The sequence below is a fragment of the Leiobunum rupestre genome, chromosome 10, assembly GCF_980474605.1.
Source record: "Leiobunum rupestre chromosome 10, qqLeiRupe1.1.hap1, whole genome shotgun sequence".
NCBI classification, from domain to species: Eukaryota; Metazoa; Arthropoda; class Arachnida; order Opiliones; family Sclerosomatidae; genus Leiobunum; species Leiobunum rupestre.
Window position 1 is genome coordinate 42,052,716 of NC_143393.1, and position 12,096 is coordinate 42,064,811.

General features: G+C 40.7%; 1 protein-coding gene across 6 annotated transcripts in view; it reads right to left on the reverse strand.

Annotated features, from left to right (window-relative positions):
• The window catches only part of LOC149925924 (uncharacterized), a 107,049-nt gene that overhangs the window by 16,666 nt on the left and 78,287 nt on the right, over positions 1–12,096 (reverse strand). For 4 of the 6 annotated variants that reach the window (XR_016476872.1, XM_090160125.1, XM_090160122.1 and 1 more), the window contains exons 5-11: positions 7,867–8,108; positions 6,777–7,076; positions 6,553–6,606; positions 6,366–6,491; positions 6,037–6,218; positions 4,133–4,345; positions 3,411–3,519 (exon numbers count right to left, since the gene is read on the reverse strand). Coding sequence is in view for 5 of the 6 variants with exons in the window: in XM_090160125.1 (XP_090016251.1) it covers positions 3,411–3,519; positions 4,133–4,345; positions 6,037–6,218; positions 6,366–6,491; positions 6,553–6,606; positions 6,777–7,076; positions 7,867–8,108 (1,226 nt within the window). In the remaining variant the exon portion in view is untranslated. The remainder of the gene's footprint in view (positions 1–3,410; positions 3,520–4,132; positions 4,346–6,036; positions 6,219–6,365; positions 6,492–6,552; positions 6,607–6,776; positions 7,077–7,866; positions 8,109–12,096) is intronic. The other 2 variants (XM_090160124.1, XM_090160126.1) reach the window with 2 other exon arrangements.

Consider the following 12,096-nt stretch of genomic DNA (forward strand, 5'->3'; position numbering starts at 1 on the left):
AGTTTTAGACAACCAATGAAATACCGGGCTGATTTACGTTTTTAGGGAGGAGATTACTCTACGAGCGTGGGAGGGATTGAGAGCAACGCTCGAAATCGGCTCGACTTCCAACGTCCATTAATTTCTGCGCACATTTTTCGCACATTCCGGTACTAGGGCTGCGTTCAGTAGCTCTAAAAATGCTCAGCACTGAGCTCAACGGTCAGCGGTTTTTTACTGAACGGGTTTTTTGACTTCCGGTTTTGACGTCACGTTGAGCAAAGAAGTCATTGGCTGTAAGAGCAGCTTTTTCCGCTTCTCAGCGGTCACGTGACGTCGCAGTAAGGCTAGCTGCAGACGCCGCAACAGACGATAATTAAAAAAAAATTCAACAAGCGTGAAAAGCATTCAACAAGATCCAACGTCACGTTAGCAACGGTCTCAACGAAAATCCTTTTTCAGATACTTCGTTGAGTTACTGAACGCAGCCTTTTTTGTAAACAAACCGTCGAGTCATTTTAGTTATAATTCCGCAAAGGCTTAGCAGTAAAGAGCGTATCAGTTTTTCTTTGCCCATCCGGGCCATCCCATGTACAAAAAGTGAATATTAAATGGATGAATTAAAAAAAAGAATTACATAAAAGGCGGCTGTGTTTAGGGGATAGTACAAATTTAAACCATAATAAACATTAAGTTACAGCAGAGACCGTCAATGTTACAGGTTTACGAGAAAAATACGACCAAAGCGGCCATTTTATTGGTTTACAATGTACCGGATGATTTTACTTCTGTCGTCTGCATTTTTTTTATAAATTTTTTGGGCATTCTAGTTGAAAAAATATAACATGGGTCCGCCATTAAGATTCTCGTTTTAGATAGACCAAAGAGTATAAAAACTACGTAACCTAGAGATATAATGACGGTCGAAAGCAGTAAAGGAAGTTATAGCAACCGGGGGGGAAGGCACTCAGTGAATTTGCACTTCAAATTTCGGTACCGCAGCGCCACTACGGCAGTATTTAGTACAATAAATAATAAAACCGGAGAAAAATGGCAGTTACGGTGTTGCGGAGGTGCTAAATTTGGCATTTTGGATATTTAATTGTCTAATATCTGTCAATTCAATAAAGTGACAGTAATTGGTTACTGTTTCGTGATTTTTTTAGTTAGAATTTGTGGATTCGTTGTTTCGGTGTTTATTTTCAAAAAGTGAAGAATAAGGCGTTTGTTCTCTAACGTTGCCAAGTCCTAAAGGTAACCAATTCCTTAAGGAATTTTCAAGAATGTGGAACTAAATCAAAATGATTTCCACTTAAAACTGCCGTAGTGGCGCTGCGGTACCGAAATTTGAAGCGCAAATTCACTGAGTGACTTCCCCCCCGGTTGCTACAACTTCCTTTACTGCTTTCGACCGTCATTATATCTCTAGGTTACGTAGTTTTTATACTCTTTGGATAGACGGTCTCTGGCTCAATATATTCCAGTGATGCCAGATTGAGGAAATTTCCCTCATCTAGGGAAATCTTTACCCCTAAAATCGGTAAAAAGGGAAATCCGAACAAAAATTAAGTAAATCTAGGGAAATTCGAGGTGGAAAATTATTTAATTCAAAGCTATCATAAAAAATGACACCTTCATAAAATTGACTTCTGATTGTACTAATTTACTCTTTCATAATAAGTATTTTGTCGGATTCGCTTTAGCTGGCACCCCTGCAATTGTTTTATGGCAATTTGGAAAGTCGTCTGCTAAATAAATGGCCCACATTAAAGGGAATAGAACCAAAGAGTATAAAAACTACGTAACCTAGAGATATAATGACGGTCGAAAGCAGTAAAGGAAGTTGTAGCAACCGGGGGGGAAGTCACTCAGTGAATTTGCACTTCAAATTTCGGTACCGCAGCGCCACTACGGCAGTTTTAAGTGGCAATCATTTTGATTTAGTTCAACATTCTTGAAAATTCCTTAAGGAATTGGTAACCTTTAGGACTTGGCAACGTTAGAGAACAAACGCCTTATTCTTCACTTTTTGAAAATAAACACCGAAACAACGAATCCACAAATTCTAACTAAAAAAATCACGAAACAGTAACCAATTACTGTCACTTTTTTGAATTGACAGATATTAGACAATTAAATATCCAAAATGCCAAATTTAGCACCTCCGCTACACCGTAACTGCCATTTTTCTCCGGTTTTATTATTTATTGTACTAAATACTGCCGTAGTGGCGCTGCGGCACCGAAATTTGAAGTGCAAATTCACTGAGTGCCTTCCCCCCCGGTTGCTACAACTTCCTTTACTGCTTTCGACCGTCATTATATCTCTAGGTTACGTAGTTTTTATACTTTTTGATAGAACCTTAAAAGCGTTCTTTATGGAAGACCGCATCAATTTTATTTTTTCCTTCACAATCAGCGATTATCAGCGCCGCAAATGTGAAAAGCCATGGGAGGCAGCGGACGATATTGGAACCCTCGGAGGGCGACAGAAATACCAGATATTATATTCCCTTTAACGAGTCCGCTCTATCCCTAGTAAAAACTGTGATTTTTATAATGGTTAAATTGTTCCTAGTTTATATTCATTGCAAGACATTTGTTATTTTTGTTTTACAACGTCTAAAGTAATTTTTTACGCAAATAAAGTAAAATATAAATATTTGTAAACTTATCATGGTCCATGGATTTTATTATAAAGTAAACGTATTAATTTTAAGAAAATAGATTACACATGGAAGTATTTTTCAATTTTAAAAACTATTTTATTCTAGCGTTTTTAAAAATAGGAGCTTTGAGCTCGTGGTTCTTTTTCAACTAGAAATAAAAAAGTTTTTAAAATTCAAAAATACTTCGATGTGTAATTCTTTTTTTCTTAAAATGTATACGTTTACTTTAAAGTAAACTATCATTGTTTTTAGTGTTTTGGAAAAAATTCAAATTTACCACCAGTTTTCAGGTGTACGATAATGTATTTTTGAAATCTACAATTTTTTGGCTCTGGTACAATAATTTGAGTTTCAGGAACTGGCAACGCTGTTTTTCCCCCGACAACATTGAAATCAGCACGGTATTTCATTGGTTCGTGCATAGAAACTACCACAGGAATAGAAGGCCCTGCCTTTGTACGTGCTCGACTAAGATGACACGGGCAGAAGTTTCTCCCTTCATTTCCGGTTATCTCTGGTCCAATCAAATAAAGCTTTTGAAATAACGGCCAATTAGATTCAAGCGGAAATGAACGGAGAACCTTTTGCCCGTACCGAGCCCGTAACACTTTTCATCGACTCTTTCTATTCCTCTTGTAGTTTCTATGATGGCCGCGGATCGCCTGAACCTAATCATACTCCCGAACAATAAATAAATACATTCTCGGTAGCCTAGAAATAAATGGTCGAATGAGGGGAAGATCATGTTGAGGCCGAGTTTTACCTGCTCAAAGGCCGCGTCCCTCTCTTGAACAAAGGCTTCGGTCTGCTTCTCCCTGTCGACCATCTTCAAAAGACGTTCCAGGTACTTGGCTTCCTCTTCGGCTCTGATTCTGTCCGTGAGAAGCAACGGTTAGTGCCGATTCGAACATGAGCCAAATAATGATAAATCCAGGACATAACTATGCGAAAAATACACCCAACAGCGCTAACACCCGACCACTATTGCCATCTATTGGGAAAACCGCGCGATCGCGGACCTACGTCATTTTGGGGGCAAATGTTTTAGGGAGGGTTTTCAAAAATAATACACGTGGTCGTCGTAGTAAATATCCTGGAATATTTATTCACAGTTATAATACGTACTAAGTTCGTAATTAGTATAATATATATAATTATATAATATTAAACATATACTTTCCTAGAATCGTTAAAAATAATCTAAAAATGAGGGGTCAAATAGGGCAGGATTTTCGAATTACAACCGCCACTTATTTCCGAAATCCGAATTCCGACTTAGTCCACAATAGATGGCGTTCGGGAAACCGGAAATTTCTGCTTGATTTTGCTCCCAATTTTTTAATTTGCTCCTTTTCCACCCCTTCTAAAATGGCCACCTGTTACTTTTGGTGGACGACCGATTTAGTACGTGTGAAGGTACCAGAGTCATGTCTTGGATTGATCATTATTTGGGCCATGATTCGAGGGAGGAACGGGAGAGAGTACCTTTCGAGATTGCGCCGGTGCTCGGCTTCCTTGGCCAGACGCTCTTCGCGAACCTTGACCCTCCTCGACTCGATGTTCTCGGTGGCTCTCTGCAGCGCTCGGTAATTGGCTTCTTTCTGGTAATTGGACACTTTCTCCCTCCATTTCTCGAGGGCCTTGTCCAATTCCGATTGATTTAACTTGGCCTGCCGTTGACGCTCTTCGACCGTCTCACTAAGCGTCATAAATCAAATTTATCACTACAGGCGGCTAGTACGGAAGGAACACTAGACCGGTTTCCACGAGGGGTCGGACACTTGCCATTATTTTGTACGGGATTTCGGGATTTCGTAGAAATTTTAACGATTTTATCATTACTTTTTGAAGTGATTTTGGGATTTCAATGTTAATTTACCATAGCGAGAGTTAAAAGATTTTGCGATTTTAGACAAAGTGTACGGGATTTTTGTAAATGTCCGACCCCTCGGGTTTCCACTAGGGTAAAATCGACGCCAACTAATGTATTAGGCCTAAGGCTAGGCGCCCACTGGCTCTCCGTTTTGTATCAGTCCTGCTTTCCACAAGGCATTGTCTCCGTTACGAAGCGAGGGCTTGTGAAAGGTAGTACGTATACGTTACGAAGAGAAGTGAGCGCCTGACCTAACCAGAAGCGTATCATAAAACATCTTCGGCAGAAAGAATTAAAACCAAAATCGTGAACGACAGAATTTCACCGTGAACTATAAAATTAGGGGCATTGAGAAAAGATTAGTTGTAAAAGCAATGCCTTTCTTTCGGTGCAGTGGCGACATCTGCCGTTACTCACTGTATTCGTAGGGTAAGCTCTCTTTAGTAACGAAATAGCGCGGGTTCGAATCACGGTGTTAAAACGGAACTTTTTTTACACAAAGCAAAATTGTAAGTAGAGAAAAGCTAAAATTAAAACTCGAAACACGTCATCATGTACAGACTTATCAATGTAATCATGTTCTTATCTCAAAAATAAAACTTTAAAGATAAACGAAAATGGTATATTTTAAGTCTCGTCACAACCAAGATTTGAACCAGCGTCCTTCCAAAGTTCCAATTGACGTAACGCGTAGGCTACGAATCCACTTAACAACTCAGATTACGACGCGTAACAAAATTACAGTTATACAAGGCGTTTCAAAAGGTTACGCAAAAATGTGAAGGAGTTGTAGGGGGTGAGTTGAGAAGTATGCCTGTTTTTTCCCCATTTTCCTACGATGAGTGAAAAGAGCGCCAGATTGCTTCAAAGTGTGGCCTACTAACCCCTGGAAGTAGGCTGCGACAAGCGCCAAACCAAGCAGCAGGGAAACGCGAACATTAAGGTTTGGGTTCGTGTGATAGGTAGAAAAGGACTTTGTAAACAAATCGAGATAACCAGCGTAAAAAAGAAAACTTAAACAGTATTGAAAGTCGTGATGGACGATTTTGTCTTGGTGTAAGAGTTGAAGGAAGAAACTTCGAAAATTTATTGTAACTTGTACACAATACACATTTTCCTACTTGGTTCTTCTGTGTTTAATAAAACTCATTGCACATTTCTTATTTACTCATTTGTTCATTGTTATTTATCTCAGTTCGCACGCATTCTCAAATTCATCGTACCCCTGAAATCGCATTTCCCTGCTGCTTGGTTTTGAATTGTTTCAGCCTACTTCCAGGGGCTAGTAGGCCATACTTTGAAGCTCTCTGGCGCTCTTTTAACTCATCGCAGGAAAATGGGGGAAAAAACAGGCATACTTCGCAACTCACCCCCTACAACTCCTTAAAATTTTTGCATAACCCTTTGAAACCCCCCGTATAGCTCCACGGTGAAATTCTGCTTTTATACTTCTCCCGAAGAGGTTTATTGTCGACTTGTGGCGTTTGCCTTCGTGAAACCCAGCCACCAAACTCACGCTCTCTTTTTGAGGCTGCTCTGTCGCTGCATGACAATCTCTTGCTTCCTCTCCGAGACTTGCTTGTCCTTCAGACTGAGCGCCTCCAGTTGCAGTTCCGACTCGCAGAGCGACGAGTGGGTGCTTTCCATCTTCCACAACTTCCTCTTCTCCTCGTCTTTCTGATTCTGAATCTTTAATTTCTGACAGATGTGAAACGGATCATTCGCCCCATGCAAAGTAAGCCGCGTTCGCCAAAGACACCCAAACCGTCCTCCCTTCCCCCAAAAGCCACTCGCCGCCTTTCGGTATCACACGGCCATCGGAGGGAGAATCAGAAGGAAACTTACGGTGGAAATTTTGAGTTCCTGCCGCGTCTTGGCCTTGAGGGCTTTCTCCAGATGCTGCTGCACTTCGTTCAAGTGGGCCTGCGCCAATTCCGTCTCCTGTTTTTGCGTCTCTTCCAGCCGTTTCTCCTGGCGCGCCGAGTGGAGAACTCGTTAGAATCTCAAACGAAGAAGACGCGGTTTCGCCTACCTGAATCTTTTTCCTCTCTTCGGATCTCTCTCTGCTGCGGGCCGATTTCTGCCTCTGCGCGCCCATTTCCGCGAGTGCCAAAGAAGCGGATGGACAGAGAAGGGGAAAGAAGAGCGCGAAGAAAGCCAGCGTTACCCTCTTATCAGACACAAGGACGGGCGAGAAAACGAAACACGAGGGAAGGGGACTAATCGGATCAGGGTCGCCGCTAATTGACAACTAACTTTCAACGCGTGTTGTTCCGTGATGGTTTTCCGCAGCTTCTCCTCCTTGTCCAAGAGCTCCCTCCGCTTCTGCTGTTGCATGACGGCGATTCGGTTCTTGACCTCTTGCAACCTCTCTTGCACCTCGTCCCTGGTGGTCAGGCTGGTCAGTCTATGCCATCGTTCCCGTTCCTCGGCTTGCTGCCGACGATGAAAGTTCTCCAGTTCCTCGGCCCAGATTTGGCGGGCGCAAGCTTTCATCTCCTCTTCGGCGATTTGCGACTGATGACGGTGGACCATCAGCTCCATCAATTTTATATCCTAAAAGGAAGAACGCCGTTTCGGTCACGAAAGGAAAAACAAAACGGCCGACGCGAAAACCGCGCTTTATCATTTCCCCCACCAACAGCGTCAAACTAAAAGAGGAATCACGTTGGTAGGTGATTTATTTTCGCCTGTTCTCGGATTAAAAGTGTACTCTTTTTACCTTAAAATGAATGATAATTACTTCGTCCCATAAACTATTCGCTTGTTCCGGAGTATTACTCCATCTCAAAAGGAGGTGTAAAGGAGTAAATCGGATTTGGTTGTCTGCTAGCCAGAATTTATCCGCTAAAAAGGCCACAAGCAGCCATTTTGGAAGAACGTTTTTACCCCGACTTAAACTATTCGCCACCACATCGAAGTTAAATTAGGTCATAGCGTTACTCTTCTTACCCTACTCAAAAATCCTGGAACAAGCGAAAATATACCATCTTGTATCACCGAACTACCAAAGACATATCTTCGAATACATCCAATCCCGAGTATCCCACGCCTTCGTTAAACAAGGAAACGTTCGATTGAAAACTTCAGCAAGACGTTCTTATTTGAGACGATGAATTTTCTATACGGCTAACGGTCATTTATTTAGCCTATCAATTAAAATTTAACATTCGCGCGTAACTGGAGAAAATAAAGCGACGTACATCATACCCTCGACGGGGGAAAAGGATAAATAAAGGATGATCTTCATTTTTAAATCATCGGGCCAAAGAAAAAGAACGCGATGAAGAAATTGCGCGAGTTGGAAGAGAGACGTCGTTGGGTTTAAAAGAAGAACTGTTCTTACCTTCGAAGGGAGACTCAAGCCGAATCTCGGAGAATCTTTGAGCTTGGAGACCAGCACGGGCGAGGTAATGGGCACGACGGAAGACATGAGGACGCTCCGGAATGGGGAGGTGGGCGCCGACCAACTGTCATTTCGTCGACGGGACCTCTTGCTCCGGAAACTCTCCGTCCTTGATTGATGCGAGTCGCGGCTCAGTTCGTCCGATTCCTCGGCCAAGGCTTCGTCGAAGCTGTACCGGTTATCTACGCCAATGACACCGCACCATTCAGTTTCGCGACACGCAACGCGCCTTATTCTTAAGCCTTGCCTTAAAGCGCCAGTTAACCAGTCGCCCGTTTTTAGCCTTTCTAGGAGAGGTTAATCCGATTTGATGGCTATGAAATAACGACGAGGGAAAGAGTCGAGGTAATGGATCCGCGCGGTGCCGCGGGGACGAGCCTTTTTAGGCCTACTACTCGAGTAAACAACTCCGATCCTCTTAACAAAACGTCATTTTAAGCTGCCTTTCACGCGTTTTCATCTCTTATATTTAAGTAAATCTCTCGAGGGCTAACTTGGCATCGTAACGCGCTGGAGTTGAATACTCGAATTTGACGCTATCGCGGATATTCTATTAAGAGAGACTGTCGATGTAAACACAACGTTTTAGAGAGCCTGTTTATAAAAACAAGGAAACACAAGTTGGCAAGCCAAAATATACCTCTCCTCGGAAGAGTTTTTAATTTTCAGTGAAGCGTAACTGTATCCGTGGTTCTGCGGAGCCCAAAATGAATTAAAATGACAAGAGAATGAATTCGAGGAATTAAAGTAATATAAATTATTGGAAATAAAAAGCAGATAAAATGTTCAAACTGAAAGTAAAATTAAAATGAAAAAATCGAATAAAAATATTTGCGGAAGCGAGATTCGAACTCACGCCCGTTAGCTAAGAGCGCGTCCTTAACTATTACACCGGCCTCTTCGCTGTGTAATTTGTTCAAATAGAAAAATAGGTATCTATATAAAAGCATCCAAGTCTTAAGGATTAATTGAGAACGGAATAGCCAGAAATAACCAAATTAAAATTACATACAGGTCAAATCGCTATTTATTTTATTGCACAAACTCAATTTGAAACTACATTTTGTATTATTTATGAATTATCTTTAAATTTGACTAGAAATTAAACCCGTTTTGCCTGAATACTGCCGTCTGCTCCCAAATGACGAGAAAACTTTATCATTCTGCCCGTGGCGCCGTCTATCTCTCAATGGTTCGTACAAATAAGACGCGTTTTCCGGCTAAAAGATATTATTTAAAAAATAATTTATGGCGCCACGGGTCATATTATAACGTTTTCTCGTCATTTTCAAAAACTTGTTTCGCGGGGAGCAGATTTGATTGGATCTCTAGATTAATATTCCCAACTCAATGATGACTCCCTTGTTCAGTTACAGCGCTGCCAGATTTTTTAGAAAGCTAACTAGGTGACTCAAACGCGTCTTTTGCGTTCAAAAACATTTCCCTCTTAGAAACGCGTAAAGTTAGCGGAATCAAAGAAATTGTGTAAGTAACGTAAGATCAATAAGTATGTGAATTAGCAAAAATTATCACCGAACTGATTTTCAGAGTTATTGCGCAATCAAGGTTTAGTTCTCAACACACAGCTCCCTCTAGTGTAAATATGCCTAAGGCGAAATATACTACTGCCAATGACGATAATATACTACTTAGTTCGAGTGCGAGTCCAAGTCGGAGCTGTGCGAGAGTGTCAGTGTTAAAAAAGGTTCGGTTTGAAAATTAGCATTAAAACAATAGGCGTCATACTTATTTGTATTACTTTTTTTATGATAACTATTAATCTCGGGTCAAAGTTCAACTTTCTAAATAAATTGCGAGGGGTATAGAAGAAAACGGTGCGGGTTTTGCGATTCCAGTTGATTTTTCAGAATTCCCTTGATTTGTGGATTTTCCAAAAATCCTACTGTAAGGGCCCAACCATAAGTCTATAATATTGTTCCATAAGTTTGTCACTTTGGGGAATATTTTACTGAGAGCTAGTAAAGAAGTGACGTCATCACCAGAAGAAAATCTCCCCCTAGCGAGGCGCTGTCAAAGGCCACGTGTGACGCGTCAGCAAGCGGAAGCAAAACGGGGACGAAGGGAGTAATGCAGTTTGCTCTCAGTAAAACTTTTGCATGTGTCACACTTATGTAAAAATATTATACACTTATAGTCATACTCATTGTTCTTACGTTACTTATAGAAATAGGTAATTACGAAGATAAGACCAATAGAAAATGTAGTTCCCAAAAGACTTAAGTTCCGCGAACGGGAGCAAAGACGTTCTGACGCGACTCATTTTAAGATTTCACAGTCGAGAGCTCCCGAGTTGAAACGGGTTCAGGGGGCTTCGGGAGACGCATTTGGTCCTTGACTCCCGATAAGAAGGAGTTTGGGAGATTTTCTTGTGTTGCTTTACCAAAAAACGAGTGCTAGAAACATATAAGCCTACTGTTTGCGTCTTCGCGTATAAAACTAGCTATGATAAATCCATCCGTTAGAAAGGCGCACAATTTTAAGACCTAAGCCAAATAAAATGCCTTCATATTTTATATTTTTCTTTCAAAAATATTTTCTTATAGATAATCCCGTTTAAAGCCTCCATGGGGTTGTGTGTAGTGTTATTTTATAGAGAATACCTCCCCGAGGTTGTGTGTAGTGTTAATTTATAGAGAATACCTCCATGAGGTTGTGTGTAGTGTTAATTTATAGAGAATACCTCCATGAGGTTGTGTGTAGTGTTAATTTATAGAGAATACCTCCCCGAGGTTGTGTGTAGTGTTACTTTATAGAGAATACCTCCCCGAGGTTGTTTGTAGTGTTACTTTATAGATAATACCTCCCTGAGGTTGTTTGTAGTGTTACTTTATAGATAATACCTCCCTGAGGTTGTTTGTAGTGTTAATTTATAGAGAATACCTCCCTGGGGTTGTTTGAAGTGTTACTTTATAGAGAATACCTCCCCGAGGTTGTTTGTATTGTTAATTTATAGATAATACCTCCCTGAGGTTGTTTCTAGTGTTACTTTATAGATAATACCTCCATGAGGTTGTGTGTAGTGTTAATTTATAGAGAATACCTCCATGAGGTTGTTTGTAGTGTTACTTTATAGAGAATACCTCCCCGAGGTTGTTTGTAGTGTTATTTTATAGATAATAAGTCCCTGAGGTTGTTTGTATTGTTACTTTATACAGAATACCTCCCCAAGGTTGTTTGTAATGTTACTTTATAAATAATACCTCTATTAGGTAGTTATTTAAATATTTTTTGCCAAAAATATCCCTTATGAATTTAGCCGTTAAATGCTATTTTATAGATAATCCCGCTAGGGGGTGGCGTAGTGATTGTCACTGCGCCTCGCAGGCTACGCAGCAAAAGGAGCCGGGTTCAATTCGAACTTATGGTACTGGCTGAAAACTCGGAAAAACTCATCTTGGATATAATTTTCTCTACCTCCTGGCTAAAGGGTCTTACTCCCGAGTTCTTCGGTTTCCCCTTTCCATAAAAACCTGTAGAGGTGAACGGTAATAGTCAGTGTAGGGAGCTGTTGGCTCGCAATGTCAACACCCTTATACGCGTTGTAACCCAGTCACCTGATTTAAGAGCATTAATAGTCTGCAGTTTACTTGGTGGTACCTTAAATGCAATTTGATTAAATTAAATTTAATAGAAAATGCGTCTATGATGTTGTCTATTTGTTATGCATTGCTATTATATAGATTGAATAAATGCTTGCTATGTAGAAAAGCTACAAAAGCTGTCCTTCAATCGCAAACTCGGAGAAAAAGTCAAGCAAGTCTAAAAATTACTATTTGAGAAAAACGAGTTTTTCTTTACATTTTATACTAAACATAACGGATTTAAAAGCATTAAAAATCAAGTTAAATTAATATAACAACAAATGAGGTTTCTTATTTACAATTTCTTAGAAAAGCCACGTATCTCGACCAGTGTTCCTAAAAAGCCACCTTTATGGAGAAAAGTCCAGGCCAGAGGCAAATAGTGCAAAAGTGGCCAATAGTGGCTAATAAAGAAAAATCGTATTTCAAAGCTTAAAAAAGTAATAGGTATTTCTATAAAATACGGGAGGTCATGTGACAATGTTTTGTCTACGTCACTTGTTAGCTGTAGCGCTTGAAGGTAGAGGGCACGCGCTGCAGTCGCGAGATGCTTTGCAATCTGAAACCC